Below are 22,643 nucleotides of genomic sequence, written 5' to 3' on the forward strand. Positions count from 1 at the left end.
CTTTGTATATTTTAGATATTTTTATATATTAAAAATATTTATTATTATATACGTGGAGCTAGCATGGGCCCGATTGCAGTGGGAATGTGCGTCGTTCATTTTTATGCCTAAGGCCATCCACAATAGGAATAGCCCAGTCATAGCCTAGCCACTGCCACATCATCAGCACTAAAAATCCTCCTGCCACATCATAAATAGCTCAGCCATAGCCTAGCCACATCATAAATAGCCCAGCCACATCAATAGCCACATCACTAATAACAATTATATAAAAATGAAATAATTAACAATCACACAATATACGGAATTTAATTTACGAGACATATACGAGAAACATTAATAATACTATCCACATCACTATTAACAAATATATACAAAATGAAATAATTAACAATCACACAATATGCGAAATTTAATTTACGAGACATATACGGGAAAATGACGAACAAAGCGCGTATATATAGTGTTTCGAAAAAAAAAATTATTTTTTCGCGCTAGGCGGTGCGCTGGACGATCCGGGCGCTGCAATAGCGCCGAACGGACCGCCCAGCGCACCGCCTAGCGCCACGCGACCGCCCAGCGCTGCGCGGTTTCTCTCTCCAATCGCCCGCTGGGCGGCTGCAATAGATCGCCCAGCGAACCGCCCAGCGCCGGCGCTCGGCTGGGCGGTCGCTGGGCGCCTATTGTGGATGGCCTAATTGACGACCAAGTCAAGAAAGTATCTTTCCATTTTGAAATCCAAGAAACGAATGGATTTCAAACACCTCTAAGTCAATTAAATCATATTTTAAACATTATATATCTGGCACTTGCTTTAATTGTTCCATATTTGAATTTTCTAAGCAAATTGATGATTGAAGTAATTGGAAAGAAGATGGTCAAATATGTAGGGTTGGAAGAGACGAGACGAGACGAGACGACAGGCTCCATTAACAATCAAGATTGAAAAATGCTCTTGTTGTTGTTGTTGTATCTCTTCCTCTTTCTAGTTGAGGCATCATCTTTGAAGTGCAATCAGGTGGACCGTGACTCGCTCCTCCGATCTTCCATACCATCTCTACAGCCTTGAAGGAGCCCTCTCTGCCTAACAACGCCTTCTCGGCTTCTTTTGAGAGAAATCATGGCCTTTGGAGACTGCTCTACGTTGGTTAAGACGAGTACACAAGAAGAGTATGATAGTGGGAATCAGTGGTATACAGTTCCCTTTGGGATGGGATACAAGCATTCCTTTGTTGTTTCAGTGTAAGAGACCATCATAATGTAGAATCTACTTTTTTGGATTTATATTTATTCAATATCATCTGATTAGTTAACATTGCATGAGAACACAAACAAAAAAGATGCACTTAGTTATATTAATGTAGAAACCTCTTGAATGTAAAGAAGAGATGAAACAGTGGTTCAAAAATGAGTACACATTGAATGTGATGCACTGACAGTTCAACAAAAAAGGCAGATTGCCTTCATTCTACCTGGAACAGTATTACCCAACCAGCCAGTCTAATCCCCTAAGCATATTTACAATTGAATCCCAGCTACTTGATCTCATCATCCAACATCTTGAATAATCTGCATACAAGTTAATACACCTACCAAGTGAGTGTTGACAAAGCTAACCGCACTCGGAAACCATCGCTCATTTGGTTCGTATGTTAAAAGAAATGGCAATATACAACTGCTCAGTGAATGGGAAAATCCAACATCATAAATTCTTTTCTCAACTTGCATATCAAAAGATTCAAAACTAGGGGATAATAATATCACTATAAATTCTTTTCTCAACTTGCTTTTAACATAATAATATCATTATGAATCTTATGTTACCAATGCCAGATCAACTTCCATGACAAGGGAACTAAAGCCAATTACATGTGAACAGGAGAGAGGCTTCTAAGGCACATGTAAATCCATTCATCAAGATAATGAATGCAAATAAACAAAATTACTGCTATAGTAATAAAAACTGATGCACACAACACCACGTCGCCATACCTTTCCGGAATCCTGTGAGAACAGGGTATATATTCTCAAAGGCAGTATAAGTCTCAATCTCTAACCTGGAAAGGTTATGACAAAAGCAGTATCACATCATCATGATTAGCAGAGTACAAAATGATTAATCGCTGATGACCTAGAAAAACGGTAAGTTACAAATAACTACCTTAGCTCCAGTAAGGACAATCTTCTCAGAGACAAAAATGAGCAGCACAATCTTAGGTTGTTTCATTCGATAGATTAACCCAGGGAACACCTCCGGCTCATACTAAACCAACAAAAGATACAATAAACAACATGAAGGTAACCTCAAAAATTTAGTGTCTACCAACTAAAACAAATACATATTTAAAAAATCAAGAGGAAATTTTCAGATTCTAGTTAATAAAGCATCTTTTCCCAATATCAAAGTTATCCCTCAAGAAAAACAGTTCAATAGTTTGGCAAAAAATAGCTAGATCTTTCTATTGCAAAGAATGTATACAAAATAAAACTGAATACAGAAAATCAAGATACAGTTTTTAAGATTTGAAATTCAACTATACAACCAACAAGGATAAAACCTTGAAGAGACAACACATGAAATTCTTGTGATAGAATTGACTACCAGCAGATAATTGAGGTACTTGTTACTTGTAGGTCAACATAAAGTTTATCAGCATTAAAGTATTCTGCATAATTTAAACGTTATGGTAGTAAAAAGCAGAATTTACTCCAGTACAAGCAAATGAGGTCCCTAGATTTAATTTGGTATGATTCAAGCTATCACCTAACTTTGCAGATATAAGAAAAATAGTACTATATGAGCAGACCCAGTATCATTGGACTAAATTAGAACATCTTAAAGCAAGATAAAACACAGGCAAATGAATCACTCACACTGAGCAAGGGCCAGCCCTTCAAGTCGAATGGGAAATTTTACAGCACATGATCCAACTATGTTCTGAATTTTGAAATCCTATGAGTAGACCAAACCAAAAGTCTTAGATTGACAGGTTCCTTAAGCTTTTGATCAAAAGGCCCCATGATGAAGTTTTCAAGAAACTCCTGATTTAGACTTTGGATATCAAATTCATATGACATTCTATACCTTACGGGCAGCCAATTTGGATTGTGCTTCGCTCTTCGCTCCTGTACACACCTGAAGACATGAAGAAAAAAGTTAGCATAAAAAGGAACACCAAAATAGTGCCAGGCACAATTTTGAACAAGTTACACAGAATTTTCAAGAACTAAATCACTACTTACCATCTTTCCAGATGCAAATATTAGTGCTGTAGTTTTTTGTTCTCGAATCCTCATAATCACAGCAGCAAAACGCTGGAAGCATCCGAAAGTTAGTATGAACTAGATACATATTAAAACAATCCCCCGAAGAACATATATAAGAAAAAAGCAATACAAAATTGACTTTCTCCAAGTTCCCATTTTTGCTAGCTCCACTAGAAATACAGCTAAAGCTACATCCGAAGTTAAGGATTTGAAAATAATTTAGTTAAATTGATAGAAAACACGACAGATCACCAGTATACAGAAGTACAATAAGAAAATTAAGCATAGATGACAGTTAACAACTACAAAGCTAATTTCAAGACACATACATTCCCTTCAAAGACAAATCTTCATAAATGTTGATCTGCTTCCTATCCACAAGATAGAACCTTATTGACAGCAAAAGAATTTTGGTGAAGAGTGAAGACCTAGCAGCAAGTCAGAAAAGCTTTGGTTATTAGAACAAGGGATTGAAAAACAGAATCATACCATCAAAAGCAAATATTATTCAATTTGAAGAAATTGATAATTATATCTGAAATTTGTGATTTGTAATTTGTATTAGAAGTAGCTGGAACAGTTTAGCACTAGATCACACAAGTACACAACCAAACTTGCAAACAATCTGTGGAGAAGAAAAGAGACATTCCTAGTTTCAGGATCTGCATGGCACATGAAGGGAGTATAGAACAGAAAAAATAAGATAAAAAATTATAAAAATAAAAAAAATGGTTGATTATACTGGCAAAAAGATTGTGTGAAAAAGATGTCCACATATTCTACAAGAGTTCTGTTAAAAGAAGGCCCAGTTGCAGTACTAGGTTCCGATAACAATTAACAAGTTAAACCATCAAGCTTAAATATGAAGCTGCATCAAAACAATTCCATTATAACCAGGACAGCTAGTGTTTGAAAGGTTAATTTAAGTGTTGAATATAACAAGAACAAGAATAGTAGATGTTACAGGACATAGCATACCTTGGGATTGTATTCTGCATTACGAGCCTGCAATGCTATAGCTTTAAGATCTAATTTGCAGTCCAAATTGACAGTAGAGACAATATTCCTGTTAAGGAACGGATCAGGAATTTAAATCATTCGAAGATATGCGAATATACTTAAAACTTGTAACATAGACAACACTGGTTTAAGATGTCCCTAGACAGCCATCTAAAACACAGCGGCTTAAAAAGCAAAACTGAACACATTTTTCATGTGTCTAATTTACATCATAGATTCCAAGGTATCAAAGTTTCACTTAGATAGATTAAATTCAGGCAGTTTACATGTCAGATGTAATTCGTGAGAAAGGGTACCAATTCCACGCTACCTCGATAACTTATGGCGTACTAATGCATTATAACAGTACTTACTCAAATACTACCTATTTATAGCTATCTTTTTCATTGAACACTCTCTAGAATCTCCATCTACCTCCCTCTGTCTTTGAGGCTTTACACATAGAATGACGAACTGAGCCCGTTTCCTTTTTACCATGTAATCTACTAAAACTCTTCTGTATACTTTTAGACAGAGGTTATCTACTTATCTGAATTTTGGTGCAGTTACTTAGTATAAACTGAAATCAGGTTTGTTGGATGACATCTGCACCCAAATTATAAGAAGCCTCCTTAGCTAATTTTGTTCTTTTTTTCACTCAAAGAGGATCAATAATAGTTCCACATCCACCCCATGTGACTTGAAGCCCTGACCGATTGGTTGGAGGGAACGTCTTACCAACTAAGATGGTAACAATATGAGAAATTTATATTCTGAACATCCAGAGTTTTTAATTAAAACCAATGATCAATATAATCTCTGAACACTTGGACCGTGGAGAATAAGACTCTTTTAGAGAGAGTAAATCTCACTGGAGAGTTGGAACAATTCCGGACGGATGGCTGGAGAGATCAACCTGTTGGCTCCCTTCCAGAACTTGATGGTCTTCCATCAAATCACTTGCTCAATCCAAAATTTCCACAGGATCCACAATACTGTTAAGAGATGATTTCTCTTAACAAGTTTCCGGCGTCGCAAAGGCGATCGGCGGAGAGATAAATGGTAGTCGCGGGAGCTTTGCCCGTCGATCAAACCAATAAATTGCAATGCATGAAAAGGAAAAGCATAAAAGATAAAATAGAGTTTTGATATTTCTTCATCGAATGAGGAGGATACACTGACTCCTACTTATAAGACTAGCCCTAACTTAATGAACAAGAAAATAAAGATACTAAGAATATATGGAAAGATATGCTAAATCAATACTAAACCAAATAATAGATATATGGGGATATTTCTAGTGATATACTCGTATCAACTCCCCACGTTTAAAATCCACCTTTTCCTCAAGGTGGAAATCAAGAAGCAATGACGAGTGACGATAATGGAGGCTTTGCAAGGCACCCCCTCCTGGATCAAAGACATAAGATCGTTGTTTTGTACACCAATAACCGACTATCGTGTGACAAAGTATCTGAATTATTACTCTCGTTCCAATAGATGCTTCAGACTTCTTCCAATCACGATCAAAACTTTGGTAGATATTCCCTCCTGGATCAAATATACAAGACTGACCTGTCCAATTATACACTTCATTTGGCTTCATAAAAAGCCACCGTGACAGTGACAACATGGTCTCAAAATGAGAACCATTCAAATGAAACATAAGAGAGTTTTCATCTTCTACCATTTCCATGACATCAAGCATTGTATACATAGGTTCCTCAATGATATGAACATCAAGAACTAACGACTCTCTCTCATCAACTTGGTCTCGGTCCTGGTTTTCACCATTATCGTCAATCCTATCATTCCCCTCGTCAAGATGTTTACCCGCCAATGAATCGACCAATTCAATTGGAACTACAGTATGACCATCGTTATCCAAGAAACACTCCAAATGTTGAGGTAGAACTGCATCTTCTTCAACAATTTTCCTTTCTTTCGCACCATCATCTTCTCTTGATTCCAAATTCCCATCCATATCAACATTTTCAAAGCCACAAAAACGAGTAAAAGAATGTACAAACTTCTCAGTAGAATCATCAAATCCTTCCCAACTCGATCACAATCAACAATCAAACTCTCTTTTGGGCACACTCCAAAACATCCCAAGATGAATTCTTGAGCAGCACATAAGAAGATGGGGCGGCGTAGGTATCCAATGCAGCGTACGACGGCAGTCCGAAGGCAGCGTCCGACTGTGCTAGACTAGGCTGCTGCAACGAGTGATCTAGATGCAGCCACGGTTGCAAGGGCTGGTACCTGGGCTGATATTCAAGCTGCCCCGGGTGATATCCAACGTTGGGATTTTGCGGCGGTGCGTTTGAATGATAGGGTAGCTGATCATATGCCGAGGACTCGAGGAAAGTGCGTTGTCCCGGTGTCTCCAGCAAGTAGGCGGGTCCCAGAAGGTTTAACACTGTGGTTGGACCGGCTGCGATGGCTGGTGAGTCAACGGCTGCTGGAATTTGTCCGTTTGGTAAGGCGGAGTTATCTGTCCGCCGCACATATAAGATGCTCCGCGCTCACTTTGACCGAGTCGACAGAGAGGTCAAAAAATTATGCGCCATCTACAAGAATGAAGCGGCTCATTACCAAAGCGGAGCCACGGGAGCCGACATTCTGAGGTCGGTTTTGCGAGTCTACTTCGACGACACTGGCAAACAATTCAAATATGTCGATGTTTGGGAGGTCGTCAAAGACGAGGAAAGGTGGGTCGGCGGTGTGAGGTCCAGCTCGGGCTCGACCTCGAAGCGCACAAAGCATACGGCGGGTGGCCAATACTCGTCTAGTGAGGGCGGTTCGGGCAGCGCCGCAGGCGAGTTTGCCTCGCAGGAGGTTGAGGGCACGGCAGACGATGTCGGGGTGTCCTCCCGTGGGCGCCGTCGGTCGCAAGGGAGAAATGCGGCGAAGGCGGCTAGAGGGAGGAGGCCGAGCCGAATCAAACCATGCGGGCTCGGGCTTGGGGGGACCCTCGAACTCCCTTATGTCCATGTACATGACCACCACAATGGCAGACACTTCCCGCATGACGCCTCCACAATACCAAGCCTATCTTAACGGAACTACGTTTATGGCAGCACAACTTGGCATTCCACCTCCTCATGGCTTCACAGCCTTTGGGGGATGATTCGCCGGCGGAGTAGTTTTTTTATTTTCTACAAAATTGTATTTTAAATTATGTCATTTTTATTTTTTAGGATTTAATTATGTGTTTTTTTTATTTTTTTGAATTTTAAGTTGTATTTTTATTTTATGTTGTAATTTTATTTTATTTTTAATGAAGTGTGTTTTTTTAACTGAATTTGGTTGGAAATAAAAATAAAAAATGAAATGGAATGAATAGTAATTTAAGGGACGGTTAAGGGATGGAGGGTTGCAGGTTTCGTCCCTTAGTCAAGAGATGGAGTAAAAAAGTACAGTGGGGCCCATGAATAGTAAATTAAGGGACGGATAAGTGACAGCGTTGCGGATGACCATGAGGTCTGATTTTCGTCCATTTTCTGTTTATTTTAGTTTCTTCATTTTATTCAAAAATTTTCCTCTATGTCTTTTCAAATTAATTAATTCTCTGCTAAATTATTTTAGACCTTTTTTTATTGGATTTCATTACCCTCTCTTCTTATGCGTCTTACTTTGTAGCTATTTTAAATTCATCTTATATATTTTATGCATTTTATATTTATAACAATTCCTATAAAGCATTATGTATTTTAATTATTTTTTAATGAATTTTAGTTTTATCTTTTTTGTTTTAAATTCTTCTATTGTATTTATTTTTTATTTTCTATTTTTAAATAATTGAAACATTGCTCAAATAAGTCAAAAAGAATGATTTATTAGTAAAAAAAAGATGATTCATTGTTAAAGACAACACACTCTAAAAATACTAAAACAATTTATCTATAATGTATAAAAGTATTTAAATAGTAATACTAAATTGAAAATAATAAATGTATAATCTTCATTAAAAATAGAGATAAAATTTTTGATTGAGAGAACAAATTAAAAAGAAGAAAAAAATGGTATTTTAAAGCTTCAAATCATTATAATTGTTTATCGTACCCCAAACCGAAATTCATGTATCCGCCACCGGTGAACATTGAGCTGAAAAAGATCTGGTATCTCTTCACTGTCTCACTATCTTCCAAGACGCCATTGTCGGATGTCATATTTTAGCGAAAAGGGAGTGCGAGTTCTAGAAAGGTAGAATATGATATCGATATTTCAAAAGCCAAGCACAATAATAAAGAGTTATTGTTTTGATATTTATCTTTATCTTTATCTTCTTCCTCATTACAGCATTGATCAAAGCATTTATTCATTCCCATTGAGCGCTCATCATAATCTGCAATGCCTATGAAACTACTACAATTATTCACCCACAACTGCATTTTTCTTTGGGAATAACCTTTCTTGCAGCATGAAAATGGAAAGTGGGCGTGGGGGAACTCTTCATTGAGAGATACTGGAAATTTATGAGAATGTTTGTGTAATAATAGCGACCTTTTCAACTCTGTTGATATAAAAAAAAAGAAGTTTATTAAATCAACTCAAGGTAATGGATATCTAACTGAACACCAAATCATACTCGAAGAAAGTTTTCTTAAAAAATCGATAATCTCCTCATTTTTTCCAGGAAAATTTCTAACGGGACCATGTATGATGCTGATGTCAGATGATATGAACCATTCTTTATTTCATCGAGATAGCTAGAGTGGATCTGCCACAAAAGTCTAATGACAACATAATCAAAGTAACTTAGATAAATCTATCATTGCTCGGGCAATTTTTGTAGTGTACTGTATAGTTTGTTAGATATATATATAATGAGTCTAAAATCATAAACGGAAGTTGTTTAGCTTATTGATTCACTACGTTATTTTTGTGTACAGTATGTTTTAAATTACTACTCCCTCTATTCCATGTTAATTGAGACATTTTTTTTATTTTTGAAAGTTTCAATTTTATTTTTAACAAAAAGTTACTTCATTTCTTACCTTACTCTCTCTTACTTTATTCATCATCCACTTAACACACTGTTCTTAATTTCTGTGTCGGAAAGAAGCGCCTATATTAACCAGGAACGAAGGTAGTAATTATGAAAGAAGAAGGTTGTGATAAAATTATATTTTATAATTATGAATTTTGATGGAGGAACTTATTGTAATTTATTATTTTAAGGTGTATTAGTTTTAAAAATCATAAATTTTAAGATTGGTGTCTATTTCCCACAACAGGTCATTCTTTAAACTCGACAGATCCACATGGTATATTTTATCCTATTAGGCACATATTATTCAACGTTGAAATCAAGAATTATTGCGTCAAAACAACATCATTTCATGTATAATTTAGACTAAGCCGCATTGATTTCATTACTGACCCCATAAGATTAAAATCTGTCAAAATTTTTTATGTAGATTGGGTTGGGGAAATAATACACTTTCAAAGTTTGTGATTTTTCAAACTACTTTCAAAATTGGTAGGAAATATCAAAATCAGGGTCTATGATTTTTAAAACCAATATCTCTTATTATAACTTATAAATTGTTTAAAAAATTATTTTGCCAAACACTGAAGAACTTATGGATTACTCACCATGTCCCCAAAAAATCTTTCACTTTGCTATTTTGGTTCACCCTCCAAAATTAGTTCCTTTTCATTTTTGGTAGTTTTTCATTCTAATAAGGTGTCCGACCCATTTCTCCCGTAACAATACACCAACCACTTTTTCTTTCTACATTTATCCTACTTAACTAGTTTCAAATTAACACATATCATTCCCAAAATCTCTATTTTTATGGAAAAAATAAAGTAGGTACTAACTCCCTCCGTCCCACAAAAGCATAAACTTTTAGTTGGATACGAGTTTTAATGCACAATTGGAAAAGTAAGAAATAGATTAAAAAAAAGTAATTAAAGTATTGTTAGTAGAGAATGGATCCTACCTCAATAAAGAAAAAAATAGTTTTCAAAATCAGTGCATACTTTTGTGGGACAAACTAAAAAGAAAGAGTGCATAATCTTATAGGACCGAAGGAGTATTAAACAACTTATAAGTTGTTTAAGAAGCTTAGTCAATCACCCTCTTAACGCTCATGTTCACGATGGCACATTAAGTTAGTGTTCATGGTGCTGATAGCTTTGTGGATGAAACTTAAGCCAATCTGCCGATGAAACTTAATTTGATATTGCATATTCAACAGAACCAACATAGTCCAAATGATATGCCTTGAGTGGGACTACTATACATTGCTAGAATGAAGCTCAAAATTGTTTTCACTCGCATACAATATCCAACCTACAACCTCAACTATTCATACATTCTCTTACACTGAAACATTTTGAGGCTGATCCTGGCCATTTTCCTTCAACTCCTTCAAAAATGTCCTAAGACATCCGTTTATTACACGAGGGGCTGCCCCGTCACAGAACCTCTTTGCAAGGTCAACAGCCTGTAAAAAAGCCACATATATATTGCAGGTTAACACTTCGTTTCAAGTTAATCAAGATAAAACATCTCTAGTGTCTGATGGATTCAGTGCCTCCAAGAAGATGTCACTTGAATATAATAAGCTTAGGAAAAACTGTTCACTCAAACTTTCCAAACATAAATTATAATGGACCTTGCAAAATCTCAAAAGTTTTCTGTGTAGAGAAAACAAGCCTCTAACAACTTTTTGCCTTGAAAAAAGTACTCCATGTAGATTTGGTTGTTTCCTGAGAAGCTCGCGAGATATGAAATGAATAACCAACCTCATTTATGACTATTTGGTGCCTTGTCCCAAGAACTGATATCTCTGACATTGCTAAGTGCAGTACAGAAAACTCAAGGATTCGAGTTGCTGGTTCATTCTGTATAAAGGCATCACTAAACATATTACAAGTTTGTTATGATCTAAAAGAATAGCATAGATAAAACAATGAAGACTGAAATAACCAGAATTGAAACAGTTAACAACTGACAAGTACTGATAAACTAAATAGTAAGAGCAATTAGTGTATTTCTAAGAGTTATTACCCTTACACTAATCTTGGTAAATGATATGGATGCATTGTAACAGACAACTCCTTAATCATGATTTACTAAGGACAGATCAGTCCAGTGTATATTAGTTTCCTCCATTCTGAAAACAGACTAACAACTAATCGGGCACATACGTTCTACCGCCACTGTAATCTCAGGCATTTTGCCTTTGATGGTCTAGTAACTTATTTTAACCTTTTACATAATCAAAAAACGTTCAAGGCTAAGATGATAGTTGCAACATTCCTTATATCCAAGAGGAATGCACAGGGAGACCCTGCACCACCCAAATGAAATACACATACACAAAAGTGTCATTCATCCAGACAAAATAGAGTTGGTGCTGGCCAATATTTTCGATACAGCAAATAAATGGTAAAAGGTACGAAGGAATTCATATAGCATACAATAGCCAATCACACCTTCCAGCTATCGGGTGCAACTTTATCAATCGCAAGCACACTACTGTCCCAATTGTCAGAAACTGCTGTCAAAAGTTTCCGAGTAAAACTGCAATTCAAAGAGAGTGTTATACCAAGTCTCGGGATATTGTTCTAATTATGTGACAGGACTTGAACAATGAAAGCTTAGCCTATGATAGCGTTGCTTACAGTAAAATTAATTTGCTGTAGACTAAGTTTGGAGGTGCAGAAAGAACTTCGGCTTCTGCGAGAAGGAGGTCAGACAGTTAAAATTTGGTCAGAACCTATTATTCATTATCACAGATGAAGACTGGCTTGGCAGGAACTAGTAAGGTGGGACAATGAAAACATATGGTAATCTAACAATCTAGATGCAAATATTTCCATGTTCAAAACAGAAGATATGAAAAATCAACTTCCCCTGCCTCTACATGTAATTACCAATGTGAGACTCCTTTTGATAAATTTCCAAAAGCTGATCGGCTTCTTCAACAGTTTGAGTGGCAATGGGCGGCCCTCCAAATGTCATGTGATCATACACCATTAAACAAGCCCTATCAAATTCATACCCAATTTCTGAAACGGAAAAAGTCAGATTACAAGTTTACAATACAAAAAGAGAATTAGGAGAAGAAAAACCTTTTCTGGCATTGAGGCGTTTCTCCAAGAGGCGGAGGGGGTCGGAGCCCTGCAAGCAAGCGGCGTAGAGAGTCATCCTGTAAGAAATTGAAATTGAGGGCAACAAAGAGCGCATAGATGCATATTGAGTGAGAGATTGTGAGGAATTGTTACAGAGCGAGCTCGCGGGCGGCTCTGGGGCTGCAGAATTTGCCACTTTTGTCGATTCTGGGATAGTTGGAAGCGGAGGTGGCAATTGGATTGTGAATTGTGAGAGGGATAGTGGCGGCGCGGGGAAGGAGCAGCAGGTTGCGAGGGCCGTGAGGAGATGGGAATTTGGAAATGGAAGAGAAGAGGGTTTTAGGAGGGTTGAAGGAGGAGCTCAGAATATACCCTGCCTCCATCACGATATCTGCTTCAACAATCAATTTAGATAAGGTGTGTATTTTTTTTATAAATATCCATGATTTTGTGTATCAATCAACATTCAAATACTCAATCAATGCTGTACAACTTGTTTACTGTATTCATACTCATAGAGTTAACTTCCGTCGGCAAAATCTCATCTACTATAAATTTTCTTTTACATGTTTGAATGTCGCATAACTCACTTTATATAAATCTTACTTTTATTTTTATTTTTATTTTATAATACTATCCTTTAGTCAATATGTACTACAAAATTGAGAGAATTTGATAATACAAGTCACAACTGTGTGGTTATTTTGGGCCCTATTTTTATTCCTGTTTCGTTACTTGTTTATACTTTTTATTAATCTTCATTGACTATTTGAATTTTTATGATAAATCACGTTATATTTTACTTTTTGTTAATAACTTTTTTTTACCGTTTTAAATTTTTGTCTTGAGTAAATTACTCCCTCCGTTCCATAGTAATGGAGACGTTTCTTTTCTGTACGGAGATTAAGAAAATTGTGTTAGGTGAGTTAAGTAAAGAGATAATAAAGTGGAAAATGAAAAAGGTAGAGAGATGAAGAGAGAATAAAGTAAGAAATAGTAAAGTAGGTGTAGAGAAATGTGTTTACTTTTACTAAAAAGGGAAATGACTCTATTACTATGGAACGTACTAAAATGGCAAAATGACTATATTACTATGGAACAGAGGGAGTACATAATTGAGTATTTTAGTGCATTGTGATGATTAATTTTGTAAATTATAATATTGAATTAATTCGTTAATTAGTATGATTTGTTCTTTTAACCTTATAATGAAGGGTAAATTGCAAAAAAAACTATAAAGTTTGATTAAATTCTGGTATATACCACAACTTTTAAAAATAGCAATTATTATATCATAACTTTGACATTTTTCTCAATTGTTTCATAGATTTTGGGGAAATTATGTATGTTTTTGACAAACGAAAAATATCATACAAACATATGTTCAGCTATTTAAACAACGTCATTAATACATTTAGTAATTATGTCATTAATTTTTAGGTTTATTATTTCAAAAAGTGGCATGATGAAATTTTTTGATAAAGGGACAATTGAGAAAGTTGTCTAAAATATGATATAATGGCCATTGTTGAAAGTTGCGGTGTAAATTAGAATTTGACCAAACTTTATGAGTTTTTTTACCATTTACCCTATAATAAAACACATCATATTCTACGTATTGATGTACTTTAACTTCATTCAATTGTGTGTTTTTCATCCACTACTCAATTATGATAGTAGTACTGTAATAAATTACACAGGATCATCTTTATAATGATTGTGGTCTCTGTATACATCATCCTTTAGCGATATTAGCTTCTCTAGTCCCATCTGAGTTGAATACACGACAATAATCTTACAAATCAAATGATATTTTAACTGCAAAACAGCACGATGTGAAGACGAGGAATGAGATTTCATGGTTGGTGTTACAACAGGAGTTGCAGGCACCACCACTGGGTTCAAGCATCATCACCTATACGAGGCTTCGCTGGGTAGACGAAGACAAGCGATGACGCAGTGGACGGTTGTAAACCAGCAGAATACCTCACCGAGGTCACAGAAACTCTAGGGAGCTGAAGCGACCCTAATCCCAACGGAACAAGCATGTACACAAGAACCTGGGCTGACCTGGGCAGGACAAGCATCGTGTCGCTATGGGGCCCGGACAGGACGAAGCTCTGTGAATCAGATATCGAGCATTTGATCTCTTGAACCATCTCTGTCTGATTGAGAATCTTGACGGAATATAGAAAAGGGCTTCCAAGAAATGCATGAGGTGGACATTCTGAACTCACAACCAACAGAGGTAGTTCCACACACACATCGGGGAGTCTATGTTTCGTAACTTGAGATGCAGTGGTGTTAGAATGGGGCTGTTCTCTTTCCCATCTCAGACTCACAGTACCAATCTTCAGCTTACTAGAGTTCACTTTGGGAAAGATGGTGAAAACCTTCTTGAACTCTTCCCCTGGCATATTGACAACGGCTTCCCGGAACTCTTCCTGCTGAGGTTGTATAGTGCAAGCACTGCTTTTCTCTTCCGTCTCAATGGACATCGATAACAATTTCAGGGGTACCTCTGAGCAATTCTTGACACTGATTATAAGCATTGTCTTTTCATTCAAAGCAAGGGAAGGTGCTTGATCAGTTTCCGAAACGGCCTTGAGCTTCGTTAGCAAAAGAGGATCCTGCCTAAAAGGAAGCATATACCGATGGTTGATTGCTACAGCAGTTTTCCCTTCAATCTGCAAGCTTGTATGGACATGCACTTTCTGCAAACTAGGTTCATCACTCTGAGGAGAGTAGCCCAATGAGACATAAAGCATAATAGGCTTAGGACGATTCCACTTAATTTTCAGTTTGCACGACCATGACCCCCCCACATCTAGGGATGGCACAGAAATCAATCCAAAAGATGGTTGAATTTTCTGTATATTGTCGGAAGGAGCTTCAGACTGATCACCAGGTGTATCGCACGACATATCAACAAGCTCAACATGGAGATTGTCAGATGAGAATGGTTCTTCTTCCCTTGGACTAAGAAGACCACCTCCACTTGTATCTACAAGATTAATTTTTAATTCACCTGAATGCACTGCATGTCCTTTGGAGGCAACTATCACGGGCAAAATAAAGCTTTCTCCAACCAATGCAGGGCCAGACGAACCCAAAATCAAATCCACTTGTGGCTCTGGTTCTTCAACTTGTATAGCCTTCTGTCCAGAAAATGCCAGACCTGGATCCTTGATGGGAATAGTTTCCAGTAGGTTCTCGAATTTCCAAAGTGGGGAATCATTCATCGAGGCAGGACTTTCAGCTCTGCAGCAGATTGTGAAGTTTGGTCCTATTCTAGCAATTACATATATGCATTCAAGTTTTCCACTCAGATCTGCATAAAATTCACAATATAATCTAGTTTAGCAGCATGAAGTAGTAATCTCAAAGTGGCGCATCATAGGACAGAAACATCAAAATCAAGCAGGAAAATTATTACACCACTTTAAAAGATAAAATTGTGGAGCCCACAGAATGTCTTATCAACTTACCAGATTTTATCTCATATGTCAGTCGTAGCCATTTGTTCGTAGCAAGTACCAGATCAGGAGCTGTCTCAACCCTGTGACCTGGTTGTATATTGGAAATTGAACCTGTCTGTGGCTTCTGACCATTTGATATAATAAAATTACACTCTGATTGATTGAATTGCACCTCCAACTGATCAATCTCAACATTTATCGGCAATTGGGATCGAAGTGATATAGTGATGAGAGATGGAGCACCTGGCTTAACAGTTGGCTGATGAAAGGCTACTAGAGCTATGAGAGTCGCCCTTAGTGGACTAATAAGATCAATCTCAAGATAAAGTGGATTATCACTATTCACTTTAAAGGCACTGTTCTGTTCATCGGAATTAAGTTTTAACTCCCCTCTGGAAACCTCAAATGCTTCCTTGTGTATTTTCTCTCTCTCAGAAAGAGTTGCGGGCCCTGCTGGACCACAGCCATTAGCGAACGACTTTACAGAACCGGTTGGTTCAGGCAGAGACGCCATTTCAAGTGAATATTCTATGAAGTCTTTGGCTGAACTCATACCCTTTGAGCACTCTCGTAAGTACCCCAAGACTTCCCACAATGACAGTAGCCAGCCTTCTCGTCGGTAAAGGTTCGCTACACTGTCAAACATTTGCTTGGCATTACTAAAGTCATTTAGAGAAAAGTATTCTCTAGCCATCTGTAGTCCACAATAGGCAGCTGCTCTTTCAACTTTTGAACTGCTGTATGCTTCAAATGATTGCTTTAGAAGGGCAATAATTTCAAAGGAATCCTGGAATCTTTTCCCTTCTGCAAGTACATAACGGGCATATTCCTCATCTGTTAGACTGCATTCAAAATGATTCAGCGATTATACTTCAAGTACAAATTATACTCCCTCTGTTTCTTAAAAATAGAAACCTTTTCCTTTCTTGGACAGTCTCTTAAAATAGAAACTTTCCATTTTAGGAAATTCCAAACCACATATTACCCTACCCCTATACATCAATTATTTACAAGTTATACCACTAATAATGTAGACCCACAATCAACTAACACTAATTCCACTACATTTTCTCTTCATCTCTCTTGCTTTACCCATTTTTTTTCTTCCTCACTCTCACTTGACCAATTTTGCATTAAAACCCATGCCGTTTCAAAAGTTCTTATTTTTAAGAAATGGAGGGAGTACTATACAAGAATCTCAGACATGTTCTAGGATATAGAGAGATAAACAGTTTGCTTAGCCAGTATCAACTCACGGTTGCATTATGAAAGTATCTTCATGCTCAAGCAACCTGGAATACTGACCAAGATACGCAGAAGCCACCACAGACTCTGCATTGCCATCAATTGGACCAACATCTATGGACATAGACAGTGCAAATTCCAGACATGTATTCTTTTCCTTCATGTAGGTTGCTGCCAACTGTGAAAAGGAGATATAAATTAATTGACAGTTAGACGTCAACTGACTAGAATGAAAACTAATCATTAATTAAGTACATATTTGGAGTGACCTGATAGTAGTAAGCTGGATAAAATTCCCATTCAGTTGGTTTTTCTTCCGGAACAGAGGCCGTACTTGGAACATATAGAGCATCATTGGGTGAGCTTGTCTCCAACAGTTGAGCAAATACCATATATTGTCTGCTTAACCATTCCCAATGAAGAAATATAACTTCTGGTGATCCTACAAGTTTCCTATAATTAGCAGTGTGCTGGCGGAACCACATAATTGCTTCAAGAACTTTTCCACCATGCAGCAATAATGCTGACATTTTAAAATGGAGTTGTTCAGCAACCGCCTTGATTTCAACCAGGCGTTGGATTGGAGGCATTCTAGTTGATGTTCCAACCATCTGACCAAAAATAAATAAACATAGCAATCAATAAATAATTAGAACAAAAACAAAGTTTTGGAGAAAAATTGCATGAAGAAATCAGATACAGAATACAACATTTAGGTTATCACACACACAATTTATCTGGTCTAAAAGATGACATGAAGTCATGAACCTATAGTGGTTTGAGCAATTCAGTATATGCTTCCCAGTCAACAATAATTTAAAGTAAAAGTTAAATTTCGACTGAGCATCTGTAAGCAGAATAATTCAAACTTAACACTGCAGCCACGAATGAAGAGATACCTCTCGCAGTCCGTGATATGCATCCTCATAGAACTTGAGAGCTTCGAGCCAGTCTCTTCTAAATTCTGCATATATAGCAACCTAGCAGTAGATAAGGCTTAAATTGCAGAAAGAGGAACATAACATCTTATCAAGATATATAGAAATAAAAGACAAGGAAAATAGCATAAAGACTATTCAATATGCTTACAATTACTCAAGCATGGATAGTTGAATAAAGTACTACAACAAACAGGTATTCAACGAAAATAATGGCGGATATTCCCAAATTCACACTTCAAAAGCAAATATATTATGAGAAATCATAAATTCAGATGATCTCATTAACTGCTGTACGGCATGGTATCCTATATAGCTCTTGAAATAGATAAAAAAAAATCATTTCAATGACAGAAGGGTCTTACCTTGAAACAATACCGAATATATAGCTCTATTGTGGTGTAATTTTTCTTTTCTAGACGCGATCGTACTCTTCGACCTTCATCCCTATAATATGTGTCTGCCAGTTCTCCAAACACTGTCCACACCCTGAAAAGATGTAGCTAATTATGCTTCACAAATCTGAGATATTTGCAGAGAAAACCACAACTTGGTTCAAGCACATACAACTAATTCCCTATGTCTTGCATTCCAAAGGTTTCAAATAAAACAGAAATTTATGAAAGATTATGCTTGTCAAACGAAAGACTTCCATAGGGACACAATAAAAGGGACTTGCCTGTTAAGGGATTTCAGAAGCTCCTCCTCATGATCTGGTACAAATATGATGAGATTTTTCAAATCTACTTCTGCGCGTTTTCTCAAGGAAAGTATACGCTCTTCACTTGTATCATCTGCAAAGGAATTTTACAGATGATTAGTTAAATTGTCAATATTTCCAGTGCTAATACAAATAAGACCAGAAGACAGATTCATTAAGTTGCATCCCTTCTCTACATTCCACACAAAAGAAAAGGAGAAAGATGAAAAGACCAAAGCATCTAATACTGAAGTAGTATACTTTTTGTATGCACCATTTTGCAAAGAAGTAATAAGAATCAGAGACCAAACAATAAACAAAACAGCTAGTGCAAAAAATAATTGATTCTCAGCTGTTCAGTAAACATTATTCAGGAGATATTATCCAAGTTATGTGAATCAATTCTAAAAACAGAAGAGATTATCCAAGTTATCCAAAGCTTGCAGCAGAAACCAACTCTACATAAAGGAATTAATTAATCCAAAATCAAAAAATGCACAGAAGTAATCGAGCTGATCGAGTGACCTTTATTATCCCAATTAGTGAGAATCAGCAGCACCAATTTGATGTTCCTCCCGCGAATCGAAGCCCTGCGAAGGAAGCAGCAGCAATTTGAGGGAAGAATTCGGCAGCAATTAGAAAAATCGAGGGGAATCGATTTACTTGAGGTTGTCGAGGTGGGAGCAGAGTTGAAGCCAGTGAGCGGGATCGGCGGAGAGATCGCGCGAGGGGAAAATGGCAGCGACGACGGCGGGAATCCTAGTGCGGTGCTTGGAGAGCCAATCGCGCTTGATAATGCCGGCGACCGGGGCGGAGGGAGTGTCTGTGGGGGGCTTCTTGGGAGGGATGACGGAGATGTTGGAGAAATCGGGCAATGCGATGGAGTTGATTGGGGGCTGCTGGGAGTGGAGATGCGCCGTGATAAGGGGATGGACCTCCGGGCAGCCGACGAGACAGGTGAGAGCTACCGGCGGCGTACGCAGCTCCTCCGGGTATTCCTCCATTGGGTTTGGGTTTGGGTTTGGGTTTGGGTTTGAGTTTGAGCTTGAGCTGAAACAGAGCAGATACAACTAATTAGGTTTTCAATAAGCAAATTACTGTTGGTAAATCATTAAATCAGATGAAGTCAGCCATACCATTGGCAGTACCTGACTCAACATAGCAAAATTTAAATTTCATTATGATTCTACTTTTATTCCCATTATAGATAAAGAATTTCTCTACTTTTAAAATAGAGAAAAAGTAGAGTAATAGATAGAATGATATAGTCGATGGGAAGATTGTTGTAGATAAGTTTGATGGATCTGATTTTGAATTTCAAAAGATGCATATTGAGGATTATCTATACCGTAAAGAACTTTGTGGGCTTTTCAAACCAATCCCCAAAAGATAGAAAATGAGGAATGAGAGATACTAGGTAGAAAAGTGATAGCTTGATTCCGCTATTGGTGTCCAATGATGTGATGTATCACACGTCGATGAATGAGATAATGAAGATCTTGGACGAGATTTATCATAAACCATCAATGACAGACAAGGTACAATTAATAAGACAATTGTTTAGTTTTATAATGCAAGAGGGAAAATTGGTACAACAGCATCACAACGACTTCAACATGAATTCCGCACAACTGAATCGGTTGAGATAATAATCGTTAATGAAATTCGTGCTCTATTTTGCTAATGCCCATGCTGGTAAGCACTGAGTATAAACATAGAAGTAGGTCGGAGGAAAAACTGAATCACAAAAGATCAAAATCTAGAGGAATGAGCTAATTCAGGAAGGATTTGGAGCAAGGATTTGGCTGCAAAAGAGGCAGTATGGTTCAAGAACTTCCTTATGGATTTAGGTGTGGTTACGAATCTGCCCAAGAGCATCACCGTTTATTGTGACAACTCTGGTGCTGTGGCAAATTCGAAAGAACCAAGAGCTCACAAAGCGAGCAAACACATAGAGCGGAAGTATCATATCATAAGGGATATAGTGCAGAGATGAGACATACAAGTGGTCAAGATTGCGTCAGAGAACAAACTGGCAGATCCTTTCACTTAGGCATTGGCGGTGAAACCGTTCGAGAGCCACGTTGAAGGGATGGGAGTTCGACTCATTCAATACCTCAACTCGCTTTCAGTATAAGTGGGAGAAATTTAGACGTGTGCACTACTGTTTTGTATACTCGAAAGCTGTTTTGAGTATAAGTGGGAGATTGTTAGGATTTGTATACTAGAAATCACCTTTCGAGTGATTGAATACTGTAAAACTCTAATTATTATTTTCCAATGAATGCAACAGATTATTTTTGTCGTAATGTTGTTGTGTTTTACATTTAATGGATGTTTATTGCATATTTAAATGTATAAGTGAACATAACAAAGTCTAAGTCTTTATTTTAGTAGACCGGATGTGGGCTGCGCTCAATTTAAGGTACGCGGTCAGTCCTGAACAAAGAAAAATAAGAATTTCACAACCTACATAGGCCTAGACTACCTATCGTGAAAGGTTGCAATGTCAGTCCTATTATTTCTAAGCCTTATTGAAATATGATGACGTTGGTGTGGTATAGCACTGAATGGATCTAACAGCAAGACGAGTCTTTATGCTATCTACTGAAAGACGAGGTCTTGATAATTAATTTCTTAATCAATGTACGTTGGCATTGAGCATACGATATTGAGTATCTACTACTTTGACTTACCAAAGGTGCGGGTTTATCGTCACCCAACGATCCAGGTATATTGGGTAGTGGCGATCATTATCTGGCGGTGCTAGGATTGCTATTATGTTGAATCGTGCGCGAGGAGAGTCTCGTTTGATAACATCCACAAGAGGATCTCGAAACAAGGTTTTATTATTCGGAACCTAGCTAGTTGGAGTTTGATTACTCTATGAATAATAAATAAGAGTTTCGTGTTAAGTCCACTCTTGGAAATTAAAATATGTTAATTAATTAAGTCCATAGCAGACATTGATTAATTAATGGATGTTTCTATCTTAAGCGCGGGAAATAAAATTAAACAAATTAAAGGAAACCCGGAATACTTATAATTTCGGATTTGGAAAGGCAGTGCAATATTACTTCTGTAGTGGTTGCTTGTAATATTTCAATATAAGCTTGTATTAAATTGTGGGTTCAATTTAATTAGTAAAAAGCTAATTGGGTGAGGTCATGTCCAAATTCTTCCTTAGATCCCTGACTGGGCCCAATATGTGACTTAATATAAATAGGAGAATAAAGGAGACAGAAAACAACATTTTTTCTCTTCAAAATTTTCGTCCACTCCTTTTGAGAGAGAGAGATCGAAAATTGCTTTCTTCCGTGAGCAGAGTTCTGTCTTCGTTATTCAAGTCCTAGTACACTGGTGAGATTTGCCCACACAAATATCAGTCTACAGTCCGGGACACCAGTCAGAAGATCCGAGGTCGAGTTCTGAAGATCTTCACATGGAGAAGACGCAAGCCATCTTCGATTCTTCAGTGAATCAACGAGGTAAACTGGCTAACTCCGTAGTATACATGTTTTAGGATTTATTTGTTCTAAAGCATGATTATGATTCAAGTTATGAGCATGATACGTGGGATAATTACGCGAATAGAATTTGTCTAAATAATTTGCTAAATAGATCAAATTCATGTGATCGGTTTTACTCATGCACGCTTCCGCTGCCAACCCCTTCAATTGGTATCAGAGCCAGTCTTTGGCTCTGATTATTTGGATTTAAATTTCGCGAAATTCATGTATGCATGTGTTATTTGATTTCGAAGCATGTTCTTGTTGTTTTTTTAATATTTTTTAATAGTAGAACTTAAGAACAATCGAATCAAAGAACTTGAATTTATCGATCGTACGAGACGTGCGATCCGTCGGCGCTCGCGCCGATACCGATCGCACCACGCGCGATCAAGAGTGGGTTGTCGATTGA

General features: G+C 37.3%; 3 protein-coding genes across 6 annotated transcripts; all 3 read right to left on the reverse strand.

Annotated features, from left to right (window-relative positions):
- Positions 1–1,355: 1,355 nt before the first annotated feature.
- Positions 1,356–5,433, reverse strand: LOC121755094 (TATA-box-binding protein-like). 3 transcript variants are annotated; one of them, XR_006040623.1, is made up of 8 exons: positions 5,139–5,433; positions 4,246–4,333; positions 3,244–3,315; positions 3,086–3,136; positions 2,875–2,953; positions 2,162–2,263; positions 1,993–2,057; positions 1,356–1,569 (listed from the first exon to the last, which is right to left on the reverse strand). XR_006040623.1 is itself a non-coding variant. In XM_042150388.1 (6 exons), the coding sequence occupies exons 1-6, from the start codon at positions 5,216–5,218 to the stop codon at positions 2,046–2,048; spliced, it is 405 nt and encodes a 134-aa protein (XP_042006322.1). In that variant the 5' UTR covers positions 5,219–5,433; the 3' UTR covers positions 1,756–2,045. The 3 variants fall into 3 exon arrangements, 1 of the variants encoding a protein (XP_042006322.1); XR_006040622.1 differs by lacking the exon at positions 2,875–2,953; XM_042150388.1 differs by lacking the exons at positions 1,356–1,569; positions 2,875–2,953 and having other exon boundaries at positions 1,756–2,057.
- Positions 5,434–10,440: 5,007 nt separating this feature from the next.
- On the reverse strand, positions 10,441–12,797 carry LOC121756317 (transcription antitermination protein NusB-like). The gene is made up of 7 exons (XM_042151824.1): positions 12,514–12,797; positions 12,361–12,437; positions 12,163–12,297; positions 11,911–11,965; positions 11,722–11,809; positions 11,029–11,127; positions 10,441–10,727 (listed from the first exon to the last, which is right to left on the reverse strand). The coding sequence occupies exons 1-7, from the start codon at positions 12,741–12,743 to the stop codon at positions 10,602–10,604; spliced, it is 810 nt and encodes a 269-aa protein (XP_042007758.1). The 5' UTR covers positions 12,744–12,797; the 3' UTR covers positions 10,441–10,601.
- A 1,246-nt stretch (positions 12,798–14,043) lies between these two features.
- On the reverse strand, positions 14,044–19,792 carry LOC121755570 (trafficking protein particle complex subunit 11-like). 2 transcript variants are annotated; one of them, XM_042150886.1, is made up of 9 exons: positions 19,386–19,792; positions 19,248–19,312; positions 18,702–18,816; positions 18,388–18,511; positions 17,984–18,064; positions 17,354–17,695; positions 17,145–17,262; positions 15,849–16,643; positions 14,044–15,691 (listed from the first exon to the last, which is right to left on the reverse strand). In XM_042150886.1, the coding sequence occupies exons 1-9, from the start codon at positions 19,724–19,726 to the stop codon at positions 14,262–14,264; spliced, it is 3,411 nt and encodes a 1,136-aa protein (XP_042006820.1). In that variant the 5' UTR covers positions 19,727–19,792; the 3' UTR covers positions 14,044–14,261. The 2 variants fall into 2 exon arrangements, with proteins under 2 accessions (XP_042006820.1, XP_042006819.1); XM_042150885.1 differs by having other exon boundaries at positions 15,849–16,681; positions 17,096–17,262.
- Positions 19,793–22,643: the final 2,851 nt, after the last annotated feature.

Source organism: Salvia splendens, chromosome 11 (genome assembly GCF_004379255.2).
Source record: "Salvia splendens isolate huo1 chromosome 11, SspV2, whole genome shotgun sequence".
In the NCBI taxonomy this organism is placed as follows: Eukaryota; Viridiplantae; Streptophyta; class Magnoliopsida; order Lamiales; family Lamiaceae; genus Salvia; species Salvia splendens.